At 39.4% G+C, this 20,060-nt stretch overlaps 1 protein-coding gene across 2 annotated transcripts in view; it reads left to right on the forward strand.

Annotated features, from left to right (window-relative positions):
• Positions 1-375: 375 nt before the first annotated feature.
• Positions 376-20,060, forward strand: part of LOC130917475 (C2 domain-containing protein 3-like) — a 65,579-nt gene continuing 45,894 nt past the window's right edge. The window contains exons 1-9 of one of the 2 annotated variants that reach the window (XM_057838920.1): positions 376-600; positions 5,570-5,839; positions 5,901-6,058; positions 7,534-7,706; positions 7,773-7,876; positions 16,853-16,958; positions 17,034-17,174; positions 17,239-17,383; positions 17,459-17,568. In XM_057838920.1, coding sequence (XP_057694903.1) covers positions 549-600; positions 5,570-5,839; positions 5,901-6,058; positions 7,534-7,706; positions 7,773-7,876; positions 16,853-16,958; positions 17,034-17,174; positions 17,239-17,383; positions 17,459-17,568 — 1,259 coding nt within the window. In that variant the 5' untranslated portion in view covers positions 376-548. The remainder of the gene's footprint in view (positions 601-5,569; positions 5,840-5,900; positions 6,059-7,533; positions 7,707-7,772; positions 7,877-16,852; positions 16,959-17,033; positions 17,175-17,238; positions 17,384-17,458; positions 17,569-20,060) is intronic. The other variant, XM_057838921.1, reaches the window with a different exon arrangement.

The following is a 20,060-nucleotide window of genomic DNA, read 5'->3' on the forward strand; positions in this document are numbered from 1 at the left end:
CAATTCTGATCTGAAAAACGTACCATAGTAATTGCGAAAAACTGCAATATAAAAATTGTCAATTAAATAAAAATCATAACGTGGAGTTGATAGTGAAAGAAAAGACACGTGCTGCCATCTGCTGGACTGAGCATGGCAAATATCTTTTAAACTTCATTTCCCACAAGGCCTTACCGCACGGTTGTGGTTATTATTACTGTAATGTGTCATCATTATAAATCTACAACTCTAAAATTAAATAAAATAACTAAATGTCCACGAGCAGAAAACCGCACACATAAAACCGAAGCACTAAAATGGCGTTGCTTACTGTCAAATGTTAACTACATTTCCCATCATGCCTCAGCTAGCGGCAGCGAAGGCGGGACCGGGGACTCCGGAGTTGAGCTAAACAGACGGGCGCGGAAATGTGTATTTGTGCGTCTACTTGAATGTATTTCGCCTTTGAAACTTTTAATTAAGTCTCCGCTGCGTGATTCAAACATGCCTGAGGGTGTCGGCTTTGCCTCCTCGGGCGCTTCTGCCCGGCATTTTACCTGAGAGGCGTCATGATGAGCCGAAGACATATCTCCATCAAAGCCGGGGCCACCAAGAATAAAGGTAAGTATTGTTGTTGTTAGCTGGCTAGCTTGCTAAATTGGCAAGTAGCTGTCCGCCTGTCAGGTGCTTCACACGTCATATTTTTTGGTCACTGCAATTTAGACATTTTATTTTTGTGTGAAAACAATTCAATTACTTGAAAGGCAACAGTTGGGGCTTCTGATTTAGAATGGCAATATTTTATCTTTAATCGCTAAATCTCTCCATACTGTAGTGTTGTGTCCTGTTATGTAAAGGCAGTCCTACTTTGATTCTATTATGTTTTTCAGTGTATATTATTGCCTGTTGAAGTTTGTATTACATCACGAGCATATTGTTTTTCTAACAAATAAACACTTGTTTACTCTAAAGGTGACTATCAACTAGGAGCAGTGTTGTTAATCTTACTGAAAAAAAGTAATTAATTATAGTTACAAATTACTTCTCCCAAAAAGTAATTGCGTTACTAACTCAATTACCTGAATGTAAGAGTAATCAGTTACTTGGCAAAGTAATTGGTGATAATTACTTTTTTTTTTTTTCCCTCAAAAAAAAAAAAAAAAAAAAAACATTGGCCACACTATGTGAAGTTTTTTGTGGAGGTTTTTGGTACAATTGGCCCGAGCCCAATTCTTTACCCTAATTTACCCTTTACCCTGAATCAACTGTTAAAAGTTGTTAAAATTGCTCCCATTATTGCATTAGTTCCCTTCTCTCTACTTTCGACATATGAAAGTTTTAAAACTGTTTCATCATTTAAAGATAGATTCAAGTCAAGATTTTGCCTATTTAGAAGTATTTTAGATAAAAAGTTACTTAGGTTCGCGAGGAAGGTTCTCTACAACAGAGCCGTCCTAAAAAGCCTACTGCTTTAAGATGGCGGCTGTCATATTGCATCTAGTTATATCTATATACAGTACATGGGATATCTACCATGTCTACCATATCTACCATAACATGCGGGCGTAGTTTGTCCGGCTATCGGCTACAACATGTATTATTGGAGCTACCTAGCGTCGCGTTTGCTCGGCGTCACAACTTTCTTGCCTCCTCCCCGCTCCTGCTCTGCTCTGTCGTCTCGGTGAGTCCGTCTCCCTCAGACTTTTCGACCAATATAGTAACGCATAGTAACGCACGCCTTTCCGTCCTCAGTAACGGTAACGGCGTTGCCAAGATGAGAAAAGTAATTAATTAGATTACCCACTACTGAAAAAAATAACGCCGTTAGTAACGCCGTTATATTGTAACGCCGTTATTAACAACACTGACTAGGAGTGGGAACCTCTTGGTACCTCACGATACGCAACGATTTGCGATACAACGCTCACGATAACGATTGTCTGACGATATGGCGATACAACGATTATCGATACATTGGTCAGGAAATCATTCTAGGATACTCTACAAACAACTAATGAACAGAAAAACAAGCTTCTGCTGTGAATTGGAATGAGTTTATCACTTGTAGATGTCAATCCATTTGAACTGGGAGGCTGCCATCCCTCCCACTTCAAACGGATTGAACGTCTATGGCCGTCAGTGACAGCCAATGCCAGGCAATGAGGTAATTTTGGGCCATGTAAGGTCATTTACCTGTTGATTTTTAGTTACTTCCTGTTGATTTTGGGGTATTTTATGGGTCACTTCCTGTTTATTTTGAATTACAGAACAGGAAGTGACCTGGGAATCACCCGAATCAATCGACAGTGACTCAAACTCAACAGGAAATGACCTGTAAATGCCCCAAAATGAACAGCAAGTGACTTGTAAATGCCCTGAAAATCGGACAGAATAACTGTAAATGGTCTGGTTTCGAATGAACAAACGTTCTCAGTCTAAACGATTGGGCATCGAGTACCGTCAATGCAGCCTTATAGTTAACTGAGACACTATTATGGTGGAAGATTTTGGTAGCAACTTGTTGGTTCCCTTTTTTTTTTTAATTGAACAGGGACACCTTTTTAAAACGATATCTCGATTCTTGGCAGGCGCATATTGATAACCTTTTGGGATACAAAGTATCACGATATATCACCAATTCGATATTTTGTCACACCCCTACTATCAACACACAAGTTTTGTAAAATAATTCATTACAAAACGATACAACATTAAAAAATAAATCGAAGATGAATAGCCCTTCCAAAGAATATACTCACACCAAGCAAGTCTTGCCCTACCTTTACCATTTTTAACATTACAAATAAACAGAATGACTTTTGATATACCGTACTGTACCCTACATTCAGGAAAGTGCAACACCAATGCAATTTTTTCCCCTCTCTCTATTTGGTCATTTTTTTATACTCTTTTAATTAGTGATGTGCAGTATGGTGGAAAATCCTCCATCACGGTATGAGCTATTTTATTTCAGGTCAGCGATATGCCACGATATAATGTATTTTTTAATAGTTTGGTGAAAACCAAAAACCCAGAACATAGTATGAGAGCTCCGCCTCCACCCCATTTTCCCAATTTCTATTTGCCACGTAGATAAAACAATTGTATGCATGTAGACAAAATTATGAAAATAATTTTTTTAGCTCGTGAAATTAACGGAAACCACCTAAAGCGAGACACTTTGGAAAATTTATTATTTCTAAATAAAAGTTAAAAACACATTTTTCTTACAGCTGTTTTTGCATTTTATTTATATGGAAACACAAGCACATTCATGTCAGTCTCTTAAACATATTGCCATAGAATTCTCAACATTGTTGACCTCTTTAGCTTCACGACCACTTCATAGTGCCAAACAGTAAATTAAACCACCTCTGTTGCTTTGACCCAAGTAGCTGCAAAGTAAAATATGTAAATAATGTAGTAAAATGTAACATTCAAAGTTCATGTTCTGTTATATATATATATTTATTTCAGTTACTATTACAGTTGTTTCATTACTTGCAAGTTGTGCTATTTAGTTTGTTGTTAGATGAATGTAAGCATTTACAAGTACAATGTAAAGGCAATTTGACCAGTAGTGGTTTTGTGAATGATCAAGGTCTTTACAGACTGATGTTCTCGCATCATACACAGCAGAGATCTGCCACTGATTTAAGTTGATAAATCATTTCTTCTCTACTTTACACGCTTTTGGACACGTCTAGAGGTCACTTTAAGCATGGTTGATGTGCTAAACTGTTACCAGTAAGTTCAAAGGGCTGCAGGCTTGTACATTTACTTTCTGCCCAACATATCAAGATACTGGTGGTAGGAGAGTTTTGAAGATCACTAGTTTTATTTACTTGTTGGCAGTGTTGTTAATGTTACTTTATTAAAGTAATTAGTTACAGTTACAAATTACCTGTCCCAAAAAATAACTGAACCCCGTACGGAGGTACGTACTGAACCATGACTTGTGTGTATGGTCACACCCCTAATATATATAGATATATTTTTCAATATGCAGCTGAGGCTCTAAATCTCCTGCCTTTCCTGTCTTTGCTCGAGTTGTTTTGATTAAAAAAAACATCATACAAGATTCATGGATACACCATTCAAGAAAAGTTTAGGGCAAGTGACTATTTTTGGTAATAATAATATATATGGTGGAAAACACAGATTTGTCTGAAAAAGCAGTTTCTGCTCTTGCACTCCTCTGTAAAAGAAACTGCTGTATTTTAAGCCAAAACAGCTGTTGATTGATAGAACAGTATGTCTATATGCTGCCATAGCAGATGTATGGCGCATTAAGCCCCCAAACGCTTTTTAATTTGTCCGTTTTACCGCGGAAACCCACGTTTACAGATGTCATGCAACCGCCTTTGTTTCAACCCAGCCATAAAATTAAGGTAATTAATTATATTTATTATTCAAAATGTCTGTCATTTTTAGCTTTGAATCATTAATTGATGTCTCATATTTCGTTTAAAAAAAAAAAACAACATTAAAAAAAATTATTCACTCGCAAATTTTAAACTTTTATACAAATTACATCACAATGTAAAAAATGGTGTCTGTAAAAAAGTCATGGATATCTACCTAATAATGATCGCTTAATTGTATTTTTTTTGTTACTGTCGCATTTTCTCCGTAATGTTAGATGATAAAAAATCGATCCTAACAAAGAAAAATTGGGGGAAAAAAACTTTTAAAAGGGTAAATATATGAAAAAAAAAATCTTGACCCCTCCTTGATATCTTATGTCTGTCTTGATGTCTTGATGTTACATGCTACATGGAGTTTTTGGATCGAAACAAGGTAAGTACGCAATAATATGTTGTTAAAGTCATGGCATCTGTAATTCTGCTCTCGCATGCTCTCACCTCCAGATAGGGTTTTACTGTTCAATTTTTTTTTTTAATGCCCTCCTGTTCTAAATTTTTCTTCCCCCAGAAAATTGAGATTTTAAGCTTTCCAATGATATATCACACTTGCATATCGGACAATTTTGAAATTTGGCCAAATTGGGGGTCTCAGAGCGGAACTTCAAGTCACCTGAGTGCTTTCCGCCATATATATATATATAGTAGCGTCTACAAAGCAACGCTAACTTGATGATAATGCATACTCAGCAGGAAAACAGCACATTATTTTCAATTAATTGTACTCACCTGGACTGGACGCCACGAACTGTTTGTAAAAAAATAAATAAAAGTTGCCCGAGAATTTAAGATGACACTCGCCACGCTAAATGCTAACGCTAACGAGAATGCTAATGCTATGCTAACACTCCGAGCCAACTATCATCATCAACATCATCGCGTTTGCTAAGGTGTCACCACCAACTTCCTTCTTCCCCCCTTCCCGCTCTCCTCTATCCATGCATCTGTCAAAATCAGACAACTTTTCATTCAACCAAATCGTAGAAACACCCCCCTTCACATTCTCAGTAATGGTAGATTACTAACTACTGAAAAAAATAACGCCGTTAGAAACACTGTTACATCCTAATGCTGTTATTAACAACATTGCTTGTTGGACTGGAGCTGCACCACAATTTATTTAATATACAATGACAAATACATTCAATTTAATTCTGTCTTTGCAGCCCCATGCGACGTGACAACCTCCATTAGCTTGCCTCCCCTGGTCGAAGGTGAGCTGCGATGCTTCCTGCGCGTGACCGTTGGCTGTCTGCTCTGGAGTGTGGCCAAGCCTCCGCCAGTGACGTCAGTGCGTCTGCGTTGGTGGGGGGAGTCCTCGGATGGCACACACTTCCATCCCAGAAATAGTGCGCTGCCTTCGCAGAAGAGCGTCAGGACCACGGCGCGCTTCCCCGTTCGCTGTGGACCCAAGCAGTTCACCGCGTACCTGGCAGGTACTGTGAATCACGACTGGGTAGCGTCGAACATTTTAATGAATAAATGAATTTTCAACAGATATGGGAAACTTGGTGCTTGAGGTTTTGAGCAAGCAGGGTCATCTGCCCATCGCTAGAGCTCAAGTGAAGGATATATCCTGCCTTTCCCAGTCACAGCCAATCACTGGATTTCACACCCTGATGTCGCCAACATCGAAGAAGCTTGGCGAGGTGGAGGTGAGACGATGTTGGTTTCCCTGGTGTGGAACAAACCACCAAAAACAAACTTTGTGATTACATGGTGGAAGAGCATGTACCTCCTCAACTGGTACAATCAATACAACATTCTGGTTGTACACGTGACGACGGTCTGTTCTGCGCTCTGATTTGTCAACAATTTTTTACCTGTTAAGGAACACTGCATCACGTTGCTTTTGAATGTTTGTGAACTGTACATTCAAGCTTGTAAGGAACACACAATGTGGTATTCTTACGCAGAAAAAGTTTTTTTTTGTTTGACAGAATTTTTTTGTTGTTGCTAAAAAACAGAACAAGAAAACAAAAAAAGTAATATCCAAGCATCTTGTGAGAATTAAATGATTCATTTTACACAAATAAAGCCAAACATTTTTTTGAACAGTTCTATTTTTTTTTCTTTAGAAAAAGAACACAATCTTCAAAAATAGTCGGTACCTAAAAGAAAAAAAAAAATCACGATACTGTCTGTGAGATTACATTTGTAATTTCCTAAATAATTGCTGTATTTTTTTCAAGAATAGGTAATACATTTTTTTTTTAGATTACAATCAAAGTTGATAAAAATGTTTGATTTGACGATTAAGAAAGTCAAATTTTTATCTCCACGACATATTCGCCTTAGAGCTTTGATTCATCACAAAAAAGTAATACCCCAGATATTGGTGCAACGATCAATCGATTAACTCGAGTAATTCGACTAGAAAAAAGCTTCGGATCAAATTTCGCTGCTTCGAGTATTCGTTTCATTAGAGTGGCGTTGTAATGGTTTGTTTTGAAAGTGTTTGCATTTAGTTTTATCGATTTGGGTTGATAGACAGCCCACGAGTGGCAACAGTGAATATGGCATAACTCATTTAACATGGCTGAATCCAGCTGCTCCCTGTTAAGACCAACATAAGTTTAAAGTTTTTGTTTGATGAAATGCATTTGTAATTCAATTTATATGTATATTTAGCCGTTTTTTGTGGGAGTATGTGTTTGATTGATTTGTTAAAAGCATTGTGAATAAACGTTTGCATTTTATAACATTTAAGCTAGCGGACTTTTTCTATGCAAGTTAGCCAATAGTTCTTTTGTTGTACCTCATTTATTTATTATACCGTTTGAGGCTAAGTGCAGGTCTTTCAATTTATTTTTAAATAAAGATGCAATTCTGCATTGTTTAAAGAAACACTCAGGAATTTTATTTTGTATTTGCATTTAATGCTCTTTTGAAAGTGCAATCTCAGGAAGCCTTTGTTTTATATCTCCAAAAATTGATTCGGCAAAGCTTTAAATGTTGTTAATCCGATTACTCGATTATTTGAACTAACTAGTTCATAGATAAATTTACTACTAAAATAATCGCTACAGCCCTACTTCCAAGAGAAAAGTTTGCCATCTAACTGGCGCAGCCAATGTTATGTTCCTTGTTGGGGGTAAATAACAAACTTTATCCATGTTTCTGTTTGTAGGTCTCGCTTCACTTGGAGCCTCTGGCTGGAGCGTTCGAAAATCGCAGCTCTTCCATTCTCACCAATTACATCACCAGCAGTGTTCCACAGGTACCTTCAATGGCCCTGTTTGACGAGCATCCTGCTCCAGATGCCACCAAATCAGATGAGGGCGGCGATGGAAACACGCTACGGTAGGTCAAGGACCTTTTCCCACATTTACACTAGAGAAAACGCATGCTTATGCTTTCTGTTTTCAGAGAGGAAGATCAAATCGTAGAGAGAGACGAGTCGTTGGAGAACTTAAAGTTGCAAGCAAACTGTCAAAACACTGTGGATCAGCCAAATAATGACATCCTCTCAGGTGTGTCACAAAAGAAAATGTAGGACTAAATGAGTATTAAGACCACAATGAAAAGAAAAAAATGCATTTCCAAAAAAACAATTTTTTCCAGAACCATTAAAATTTCTTTGTAGAAATTAATAATAATCATAATCAGTAATGTAATCAGTGGTTCTTGTCCAAGAGAAAAGCCCAACAGGCCTATAAAGTTTTTCTCTAAACTCTTTAGTTTTTCTTACAAGTTAAAAAAAAATTGCAGAAAAAAAGCTATTAAACTGTATTGGGGTCATGTTAAAAAAACAAAACAAAAGTGCTTAGAAAATGGATTTACATGAACTCTGCTTCATAATATATATACGATGCTAATTAGTACCCCAAAAAAAGTTCTACTCGCGGTTTCCCATCATTTTTTAATAATTAGCGTTTTTGTGTCTGTCTTTTTTTATTTTTTTATTTTTTTTTTAAACTGTGATGCTGTGATATTTATATGGCGGAGTAGCATAGTCAGTGTGTGAAGCTGTTTTAGGTCATGCGCACCAATAGACCCTACCCACCGACGTCACAAAATCACGTGCTCGCTGTATGGTTCCGCCCCCTTGTCCGTCATTTTGTGTCTGTATTATCAATGGTCTCAATTGATCGAGCAATTTATAATGCATTTCATGGAAGACCCGGTGCTTTCGGATGCCGTAAACTCACTTGATGCGTTGCATAAAAGGCGTTATGTGGAAAAGCTTCAGTTTATCCATTCGCCAGATCCATATTTGATGCCTAAATCGATGTTTTTCGACCCGCTGTCTCCGCCGTATTTGCCTGACATCTGCTAGCTACCCTGATATGAACAACTATCTTGTCCACACAAAATCAGCCTATTCTCACTAAAGTTTGAAAAACTTTAAGAGCTTGGTGGCTTATAAATACTTCGTTGCTGGTTTGGTGAAACAGGTCCTCGTCCACGAAAATTCGGCAGGAATCTATCTTGTGCTTGGAAAGGTGAGTTACGAAATTTTCAATTCAAAATCTTTTGTTATTGCTAACATCCACTGTCAAGTCTAATGTATTTCATGTCGTTTGTCAATGGAGTTAGGGCTTTTAATGTTTATATGGTTTAGCGATAGCACTCTCACTACATACATACGTGTATGTTGTCGGCGATTAGCCTTGCAATGATCTTAATTGTGGTTGTCAGCCTAAAACCCTCTATATATATATTAAATGCATCTTACCAGATATAAAATGACTACTACATAATCTGTGGTAATCGTTTGGAGCCCAGTTTTCTCGTCGAATTGCAGCAGCCCATCTCGCTCTCTTCTCTCCGGGTCTTTCGGAATCCGGTAGAACTTCAAGTCTCTCCGTCTTCTCCATCTATCTTCTCTGTTTTTGCAACCGACCGCCACACACGCCTTCACCATTTTGATTATTAATGTTAACGAGCAGAAAAACACGTCGTAAATAGGAGGAATGTACGTAGTCGTAACAGGTAAACATGATGTGTTGACGGACAAATGGGCGGCACCAGTCAGAAGGAAGGAGTTGTGACGTCACGTGGGTAGGGTCTATAGGAGACGAGGATTGTTGTCATGGTTTCAAAAAAACACAACATGGCATCCACCGCGTCCGGCTCCGACACGGGCGAATATAAACAAAAGATAAGGAAACCGCATTCCAAATTTAGCCAAAAGGCATGGAAACGATGCTACATGCATCTCTCATCTGTCCAGGGCGAAGACGTGCAGGAATTTTCACAAAAACGGTGGGGAACTTGGAGCCTATGTCAGACGATGGGTTTCTCTGCTGGGTCCGTGCAAGAATGTTGGATTTTGGCAATGCTCCCGAGGACGCCGGTTTTCATAAAACATGCTACATGCGGTTTATTTGCAAAAGGCGTTTGATTTCTTTCTGTATGTCCTCGTCAGCCTTGCCAAATATTTCCATCCCCCTAACAACTGATGCCCTGTACCAACATTGCAGAAGAGCAAACGACCAAGCAGCAATTATGAAACATTGTCAGACAGGTAAAATGTGTGCCGCTTCACCCATTGGGAATGGGTGGCACATTGAGGATGTGCAGTTGGCATTACAAGGATGACTAAAAAGAATTCACATTGTAAGTTTTAACTTTATATGTGATCTGACCAGAAGCCCCCCAACCTCCGTTATTATTCAAATAATGCTGGGCCAGTCTTGGTTTAGTGGTCTGATGATGCTTCAGGCATAAATATAAAAATATAAATTTTGACCTTTTTAAAAACATGCCATCTAAATGAGAAGAAATTTAAATGAAAATTCACTTAGATTTTGGCTTGTTAGCTTAGATATATCGATTTTGAAGTGGGGGGGGCGATTTTTCTAATTCTATAGGGTTCGGTTCATGCACGGGTTTGGTACCTTCAGCAAGGTTAAGAACCACTGGTCTAAATTCCTGCACGTCTTCGCCCTGGACAGATGAGGCATGCATATAGCATCGTTTCGACTAAATTTGGAAGGCGGTTTCCTTATCTTTTGTTTATATTTGCTCGTGTCGGAGCTGGACGCGGTCGATGCCATGTTGTGTGTTTTTGAAACCATGACAACGATCCTCGTCTTCTATTGGTGCACGTGACCTAAAACAGCTTCACACACTGACTATGCTACTCCGCCGTATCAATATCACTGCGCCAAGGTTAAAAAAAAAAAAAAAAAGACACAAAAATGCTAATTATTTTAAAAAATGTCTGGAAACCGTGAGTAGAATTTTTTGGGGGATACTAATTAGTGAGGTGTATATATTATAAAGCAGAGTTCATGTAGATCTATTTGCAGGCATGAAAATCTCTCACCTTTCGGCGAAATTCGCCGTTTTGAAGTCAAAAAGGATGACCTACGTGAATCGTGTAGATCCGAGGAGAAAATTTTTAAGGGGGGGGGGGGGGTCGTTTGTAGGCATGTGCCAGTTACCTTCACGGATTACCATGCTATGAAAACGTCGCGGTTACAAAACCACTAAAATTTTCCGTCATACAGTAGTACGTATTCGTTATTTTTCATGTGTCGAAAATGCAGCCAGAATTGGCTTGGCGCGGCAGCGCTTACCCCTTCCCCTGTTTAATGCTGCGTGTGTCAGTGACGCTATTCCAGCAAACCCAAAAACAAGCACTCCAAACGCACGGCGTAAATTCTTCAATTTATTGATCTCTCAAATCGTGGTAACTGAAATATACCAAATGAATACATTTAAAACGTTGTACACTCGTATTTTTCCACATGTGAGTAGCTTCAACAGTTTAGCTTCATGAAAAAGTTCGTCAAAAACAAAACACACATTTTCCTTTCAAATTCAATACACAAAGTTACTAAAAACTTACAAAGACGAATGATAGGCAAGGCTTAGCTAGGACATCAACTTCATTGAGGTTAGTTACAGCCGCTGAGAGAGGAACAAGTTTGTATGCGGGGAGGGAAAAAAAAAAGAGCGTCAAAGATCGCTAATTGCGACAGATGATCTTGTACTAAGCACAAATTCACATTCGCTGGAGGAGGTAAAGTATCACTCCCAATTGTTTTTAGATGAATGCATTTGCCAGCATATTGAATTTAGTGAGTAATGGTTTTCGTTTTCATATTTTGTGGTATGACAAAGTTACTGCCGTTCGTTGCAGCTTGCGTTGAACACTGCCGGAGCGTCCGGTGAAAAAATAGCTCCCGTTAAGGTAGCGTCAAGCTTGTGTATTTAACGGTAATATAAAAGCAGTGTTGTCAATAACGCGATATCGTAATGCGTAACTAATCTGATTACTTTCTTTCAGTAAAGAACAATCTAACGCGTTCATTTTTCTAAATCAGTAATCTGAGTAAAATTACTTTCCTTGATGCCTGTGCGTTACTATTACTACATAATGTGTGTAGAATGAAGAATACTGTAGTCATGGGAGTGACATCACATGTCACATTTTTTAATCGGGGATGGAACAAAAAGGGTCACGTGTATTACCATGATGCGTGAGCGCTGGGAGTTTGCGGCCAAAACAACATAGCCTTGCTACCTCGCCAGGATGCAATGAAATAGGCAGGAGATATACTCCAAACGGCTGCATTTGCACACTGGAAACACAGCCATTACTTCACATTTTTGTCCAGTAAAGATAACAAAAATATCTCCGTGCGCTGCGAACTTTGCGCTGGCTCAAAAAGACTGTCGACCGCTATAAGCATCCAATTCAAGCACCACTTGGAATTACAGCACAACAGGTAACACGACAGCCAGGACTTTTTGATACTGCTCGTGCTCAATCCTCGGTTCAAGCTCAGTTGTTGTTGAGGGTTTTGAAAGCTTAGGTTTAAAGAAATTCTAAATATCCATCTTGCCTCCTCAGCTGTAGTTTTGGCTAAGCAATGCAAACGGCTGTCTCTAAGGTTCTATAGTCACATGATCTGTTCGAAAAATAATTTGGACCCATTATGAAATACTTTGACGGATTCATTTTTGTTGTTTGTTTTATTGCTCTAAAACTTTTATAGACAACATTTTAATGGCCATATTCAATGGTCTTTATTTTAAAGGGGAAGTTCAGAAGTTTTCACATTAGGCTTAATCTTTGAGTTAGCCGGGGTTTAATTCGTCGTTGGAAATGATTTGAACAAATTCTGTGCAGTTTGACAGTTATTTGTTAGTTTCAGGGCTCCGGAGTGGCTAAGCTAGCGCGAGTCAATGGTGGTTGAAATCAACTCCTTCAACTAATTAAACCCCCGTTAACTCGAATATTAAGCCTTATGTGAAAAATTAAAATGGTCAAATTCGCCACATGTAGGACGTTTTGCCGACGGCGGACATTTTGGCAGAACGCCAGAACATATTTACTCCACACCTTTCTCACCTTTTTAACCCCTGACCCATTTTCATGCCTGTATTTGAGTGGAACGAACCAACACAATCTCGCTCAGCCAATACAGCCTATATGTGAACAATTCTTGTTTTTTTCCTATAAACTTGTACTAATCCTAGGCGAAGTTCATACAGCAGGTCTTAATGCACAATTCCGATTTTTTTGTCATATCTGTTTTATTTGGCATGCCTGTTCGGACTGCCTTTGTCCATTGAGCACGTTCAATTATTACGTATGCACACTAATTTGCAGTCCGACACGCGCTGAGTAAACTGACCTGCATGCGCAGAAGCATCAAAACAAATTACTACACATGCTGGCTGTATGTCATTCCAGGGTGATCATATTTATTTCCCAAAAGAACACACTAATAACAGATAGTCTTATATTCAAAGTTTATATACTTTATATGGATTGATAGAAGGCATTCACGCACTGTGGGTGCATGACGCACACACCTAATAAGCCTTACGTGTGTGCGTCAGGTGCCCCGACTCAGCCATGCAGGGCTGTCAACAGAATTGTAGGGGCCCGGGGACTAGAGACCATTATAGGACCCCCCCCCCCCCCCCCCCCCCGCCACCGGCTTGTCACGACAACATACGCAGTACTTTTAATGCTTTGCAAGCCATGACTGTTTCATTTTTCAAATTATTTAATTTGAGATGGACAGTTAAATTTTACAGACCGTAATGTGATGTGACACAATATAAACAAACCATTTCCATCTATTGTCCCAAGTAGGCTACAATACAATACAACTGAGAGTGCTATGCCTGCCTGCTAAGAAATAAAAACAATATAACTAAACATCCTGTGCCTTATAGGTCTTCATTACTACTAATACAACAACAACAACAGCATTCATAATGAATGCAGACTGACTGACACACGCTCCCTACCGATCTGCGGCTGCTGCGCTGAGTGGGACCCGGGATGCACCCCCTCCTCAGCTCTGACTGTGGGCTGCCTGACAGCTCCCTGTCTCTCCCTGACAGGCTCCTCTGCTGTTCCACTGTTGCTCGTTTGTGCTGTTTCGGTGATGGATTCGTATTAGCGGTTGCTATAATACACAGTGGGTTGTAAACCCAAGATAAATCAAGCCGCTGGACCCGAGTCTGTTCAGCCTCACGCACCTGCTCCCCACAGACTGACTTATATCCCTGATCTCCCATCCCCTTCTCTCTTCTCGGCTCAACGTAAGCAGCATGTCTTGTCATACTGCTCAATAAGCTACAAGCGGCTGGTGACAGACTCGAATCGGGCTTTGGTCACGGTGATCGCGAATGCGAACGGTCAGTGTTAGCGGCTGTTGTTCACTTACCGACATCACCGTCTACAGCCAACTCTAGCCCTAATTCTCTGGCTTCTTGTCCCCTTTTTAAAAACTTCATCATTTTTTCACGTTCGCCTCTATGACCTTCATCTATTTTTTTTTTCTTTTCTTTTCTGCGCACCCGAATTATGACGACTCGCCATGTTTAGAGTTTATAACAATGACAGATTTTAATTTCCCGCTTCAGGGCACGCACGTAGTGTAGCCTTGAGTGCGTCAGTGCGGGGTCAAACCATTCTCTGCTAAGACAGAGGGGGTCGGGGGGGACATTGTGCAAAAAAAGGAAAAAAAATATATTTGAAATTAGGGCTGTCAAACGATTAACATTTTTTAATCGAGTTAATTACAGCTTAAAAATTAATTTATCGTAATTAATCGCAATTCAAACCATTTATAAAATATGCCATATTTTTCTGTAAATTATAGTTGGAATGGAAAGATAAGACACAAGACATATATACATTCAACATACGGTGCATAAGTGCTGTATTTGTTTATTATAACAATAAATCAACAAGATGGCATTAACATTCTCTTAAAGCGATCCATGGATAGAAAGACTTGTAGTTCTTAAAAGATAAATGTTAGTACAAGTTATATAAATTTTATATTAAAACCCCTCTAAGGCGGCACGGTGGCTGAGTGGTTAGCACGTCTGCCTCACAGTTCTAAGATCAAGGGTTCAATCCCGGGCTTCAGCCTTCCTGTGTGGAGTTTGCATGTTCTCCCGTGCCTGCGTGGGTTTCCTCCAGGAACTCCGGTTTCTTCCCACATCCCAAAAACATGCATGGTAGGCTGACTGAACACTCTAAATTGTCCGTAGGTATGAGTGTGTGCGTGAATGGTTGTATGTCTCCTTGTGCCCTGCAATTGGCTGGCAACCAGTTCAGGGTGTCCCCTGCCCCGAGTTAGCTGGGATAGGCTCCAGCACCTCCGCGACCCTCGTGAGAAAAAGCGGCATGGAAAATGAATGAATGAATTAACCCCTCTAAATGTTTTAGTTTTATTCAATTTTTTTTTTTTAAATTTTCAATCAAAAAATAAAACTAGTAGCTTGCTATTGTTTATGTCAATAATTACACCATGCTCGCTCATTGTGCTGAAACCTATAAAATCATTTGGGCCGAAGCGCCAGCAGAGGGCACCAAACACCAAAAAACAAGTAACAAAGCGATCATTACACTGTGCTGTCATTTTAATCTGTTTGAGCGGGGCATGTGCGTTAATTGCATCAAATATTTCAACGTGATTAATTTAAAAAATTAATTACTGCCCGTTAACGTGATAATTTTGACAGCCCTATTTGAAATATTTAATATGTTCAAGTTTTTAAGTATATATCGAGTCGAACATAATATTTACTCAGACACTGATTTAAATAAAAAAGAAATATGTGAATGTAAAGTGAAATGATGGGTCATTCCGGGGCTCCTATGGTCCTGAGGCCCAGGACAACATACCCAGTGTCCCCCCCGTCGACGGGCTTGCGGCCATGGAAGCAATACGGAAATATAGCTTATTTGGCGCACAGAAAGAAAACCAAGCATTATCAGGCTTATCCTTTTCATTCATTTTTCATCATTTTATTCATTTATTTATTTATTTTTATGACTGTGGTCAAGCCCGCCTCCTGCATAAAAGCAGAGTTCAAGCTAGGCGTTAAAGCTAAAGCACAGCTACATAGCTGCCATGCTGCCTGCTGCTCTCGCTCTTTGCTGACATAATTGCTGCATTAATTCCGATTTGGGGGACTGGACTCTTCAGACCGCCGCCACATTCTGGAAAAATGTGGCCCGGATCGGATTTAAACCACATACAAAAGTGACACAGATCGGATTTGAAATGGTCCACTTCCATGCGATTTCTCCCGTTCAGACCGTCAAGTTAATGCCATCACTCGAGTCGGAAAAACAGGAAAAAAACGGATTTGTGCATTAAGACCAGCGGTCTGAACCTAGCCTTACAATACTGAAGTGACTGAAGAAACAGTTCTTTTTTTTAATATAAGATAAATGAGATTGTACATGTGATAGTACAAGAGTTCTTCTCAATTCTTGAAAGAATTGAACCTTATTTAGTGGCATTCTGTCCCCCGCCCCTAAAAATACCCTTTTACATACACCATTTCTTTGAAAAATGACTACTATTCTTGAAAATTTTCAAATTTTCTCCGAAAAGAAATTACCGTATTTTTCGGACTATAAGTCGCACCTGAGTATAAGTCGCACCAGCCATAAAATGCCCAATGAAGAGGAAAAAAACATATATAAGTCCCACTGGAGTATAAGTCGCATGTTTGGGGGAAATATACTTGATAAAATCCAGCACATAGAACAGATATTTCATCTTTAAAGGCAATTTAAAATAAAAAATACAATATAGAACAATATGCTGAATAAGTGTACAGTATGATAATGTTACATGATGCATGAACAACAAAATGCGAACGTTGCCAGTATGTTAACGTAACATAGCTATTAAGAGTTATTCAGATAACTATAGCATAAAAAACATTTAAACAAGTTTAGCAAACCATCAGTTTCACTCCAAAACACCAAAATAACATGTGAAATGATATAAAAATGCGTTAATAATTTCACACATAAGTCGCTCCTGAGTATAAGTCGCACCCCCAGCCAAAGTATGAAAAAAAACTGCGACTTATAGTCCGAAAAATACGGTATTTTTCCTTTTAAGAATTTGAAAAGAATTCAAGTGACATGTTTTTAGTGTAGCCCTAATCTACTTGCTACTAGCATACTGTACAACTAATGCATCCCATTCACTTTGCCTCAGCCTCTATGGAGTGTGGCAACAAACTTAGGGACACAATGGCAACATCAGATCTGGAAAGTGACAAAACTTCTATCCCGGTTCTCAAAGACTTTCAACTTCCAACCATGTGAGTGTCTTAAAAGTGCTTTAATGACATAATCAATTTTATTTGGCACATTTTTTTCTATTCCTGTGTCTTCAGCCCCTCCGAAATATTCTTTGAAAACATCCTGCTTGCCGATTCAGCCGTCAAGCAGTCAGAAGACAATGCAGTTGTCGATTGTGGTCTTGGTTGTTCTTCTGACATGGATGGCAGAGCTGTGGAGCTCCTACTCGGGTACAGGTACTTTACATGCGCTTGAGTGGAGGTATTCCTTTTTAATGCATGTGATGCTGTCTGTATTTAGATCGAAGACGTCCGTGCCTCCACTGTGGCAAGGTGAGGCCGACTTCTTCGAGTCTCCATCCAGTCACGGCAGCTTGAGTGGAGACAGTGAACTCGGCGACCCGCAGTATGACAACAGCTTGCTGGAAAATCTGTTCTACAAAACAGTATGTGTACAGTATGTGTTAAAAATAAACATCGCATTTGGCGTTTGTCTTTTTATACACATTTTTGTTTGTCAGACGTCAGAGTCAAGAGCAGAGGAGATGGCAGGTAACGGTGAAAGGCAGAAGAACGGTGTATCTCAAACTGAGAAACGGTTGAAACAGTCTGCGACCAAGTCAAGGGAAAAGTAAGGCTGCTTCATGTTTACTATTATGATAGATGCTTTTTAAGTAAGGGTGTGACAAAATAGCGAAATGGTGATATATCGTGATACTTTGTATCTCAAAAGGTTATCGATATGCTCCTGTCAAGAATCGAGATATCGGTTTAAAAAGGTGTCAATCAAAAAAAAAGGGCTGCCATTGATGGTGCTCGACGCCCAATCCATTTAGACTGGTAACGTTTGTTCATTCAAAACCAGAGCATTCACAGTCATTCAGTCTGAATTTCGTGACATTTACAGGTCACTTGCTTTTCATTTTAGGGCATTTACAGGTCATTTCCTGTTGGGTTTGAGTCACTGCCTATTAATTTGGGTGATTCCCTGGTCTCTTCCTGTTCTGTAAGGCAAGGCAAGGCAAGGCAAATTTATTTATATAGCACAATTCAACACAAGGCAATTCAACACAAGTGCTTTACATCACATGAAGACCATAAAAATCACATTTAAATCAACACAACGTAAAAACCAAGACAAAAGATCGCATTTAATCACAGAATAAAAATAAATAAATAAAAATAAAACAACAATAAAAATAAAGCAAAAACTACTACTAATAATAATCATTGAAATCAGCAATGGGGATAAGCACAAGAGGAATAGAAGGCAGGTAGGTTGAAATATATAGACAGTTATGGATATGCAGTGCCAAACAAAAGCGTTTTTAGCCCTGATTTAAAGGAGCTAACAGTTTGAGCATACTTCAGACGTTCGGGTAACTTGTTCCAGAGGTGAGGAGCATAATAACTAAATGCTGCCTCACCCTGCTTGGTTCTTGTTCTTGGAACATGCAGAAGACCCGTTCCAGACGACCTTAGGGGTCTAGATGTCTCATAGGAATCTAACAAGTCAAGCATGTATTTTGGTCCAAGGCCATTAAGTGTTTTGTAGACGAGCAGTAGTATTTTATAGTCTATCCTTTGACTCACTGGAAGCCAGTGTAGTGATTTCAAAACCGGTGTAATGTGGTCCAGCTTCCTTGTATTTGTGAGGACTCTGGCTGCTGCATTCTGTACTAGCTGCAGCTTCCTGACTGATTTTTTATCAAGACCTGTAAATATACCATTGCAGTAGTCCAATCTACTGAAAATGTCTCCATGTCTTGTTGAGTCAGAAGCCCCTTAATTCTGGTTATATTTTTTAGGTGGTAATAAGCGGATTTAGTGACGGACTTTAGATGGCTATCAAATTTTAGGTCTGAGTCAATAATTACGCCAAGGTTTCTGACTTGATTTGTAGCTGTAAGTGACATTGTGCTAAGTTGGCTGCTCATCTTTGACCTTTCCTTTTTTGGCCCAAAAATGATCACCTCTGTCTTCTCCACATTTAACTGGAGAAAATTCTGGCACATCCATTCATTGATTTGACGAATGCATTTACTCAGGGAGACTAAGGGACTATAATCATGTGGGGACACAGAAATGTACAGTTGTGTGTCATCTGCATAGGCGTGATAGGAGATGTCATACTGTTCCATTATCTGAGCTAACGGAAGCATATAGATGTTAAATAAGAGTGGTCCAAGAATTGTAACACAAAATAAACAGCAAGTGACCCATAAAATACCCCATAATCAACTGGATGTAACTGAAAATCAACAGGTAAATGACCTAAATGGCCCAAAGTGACCTCATTGCCTGGCATCGGCTGCCAATGACGGCCATAGACGTTCAATCCGTTTGAAGTGGGAGTGAACTTTCGTTCATTCGCTGCCACCCTCCCAGTTCAAATGGATTGGACGTCTACTAGTGATAAACTCATTCCAATACACAGCAGAAGCTTGTTTTCTGTTTATTAGTTTTTTGTAGAATATCCTAGAATGATTTCCTGACCAATGTATCGAAAATCGTTGTATCGCTATATCGTCAGATCTCGTTATCGTTAGCTTTGTATCGCAAATCGTATCGTATCGTGAGGTACGAAGAGGTTCCCACTCCTATTTTTAAGTTTATATGTTGGGGCTCTTGTTTCAACTATTTTGTTGGCATTTGACCTTTTAGCCAAACACAACACATTCATGTTGTTGTAAGCATTATCTGACTACAACAATGAATTTCCAAAAAGTACACCATTTAATCCAAGACGAGAACAGTCAAAAATAGCAAGAACAACAATGAAAACTGTCAGACTGTCAAGACTGACATCACACTTGGCATCCTGAGAAGTGACGATTTCTGAAGGAAATGTTCAGTCTTTTTGAAGGTGCCGGGAGGGAGGGAGGCCGATCGGAAGGGCTGTCGGGGTAGTGGCCAGGGCTGTTGCTAGTCTTGGATTGAGCAAAAGAGGTGGTGGCCTGTGCTGTCGGGCGTCAGCATGGAGTGGGCTGATTCGACGTCAGTTTAGAACAATATATCCGCCCATTATCGTATGGCGAGGGTGTGACGTGGATCTTCACATAACTGCATACTCTTCTTCTTTTCCGTTTGGCTTTTTACTCCAGGGGTAGCCACTAGGGGCGT

Source organism: Corythoichthys intestinalis, chromosome 6 (genome assembly GCF_030265065.1).
Source record: "Corythoichthys intestinalis isolate RoL2023-P3 chromosome 6, ASM3026506v1, whole genome shotgun sequence".
Taxonomy (NCBI): Eukaryota; Metazoa; Chordata; class Actinopteri; order Syngnathiformes; family Syngnathidae; genus Corythoichthys; species Corythoichthys intestinalis.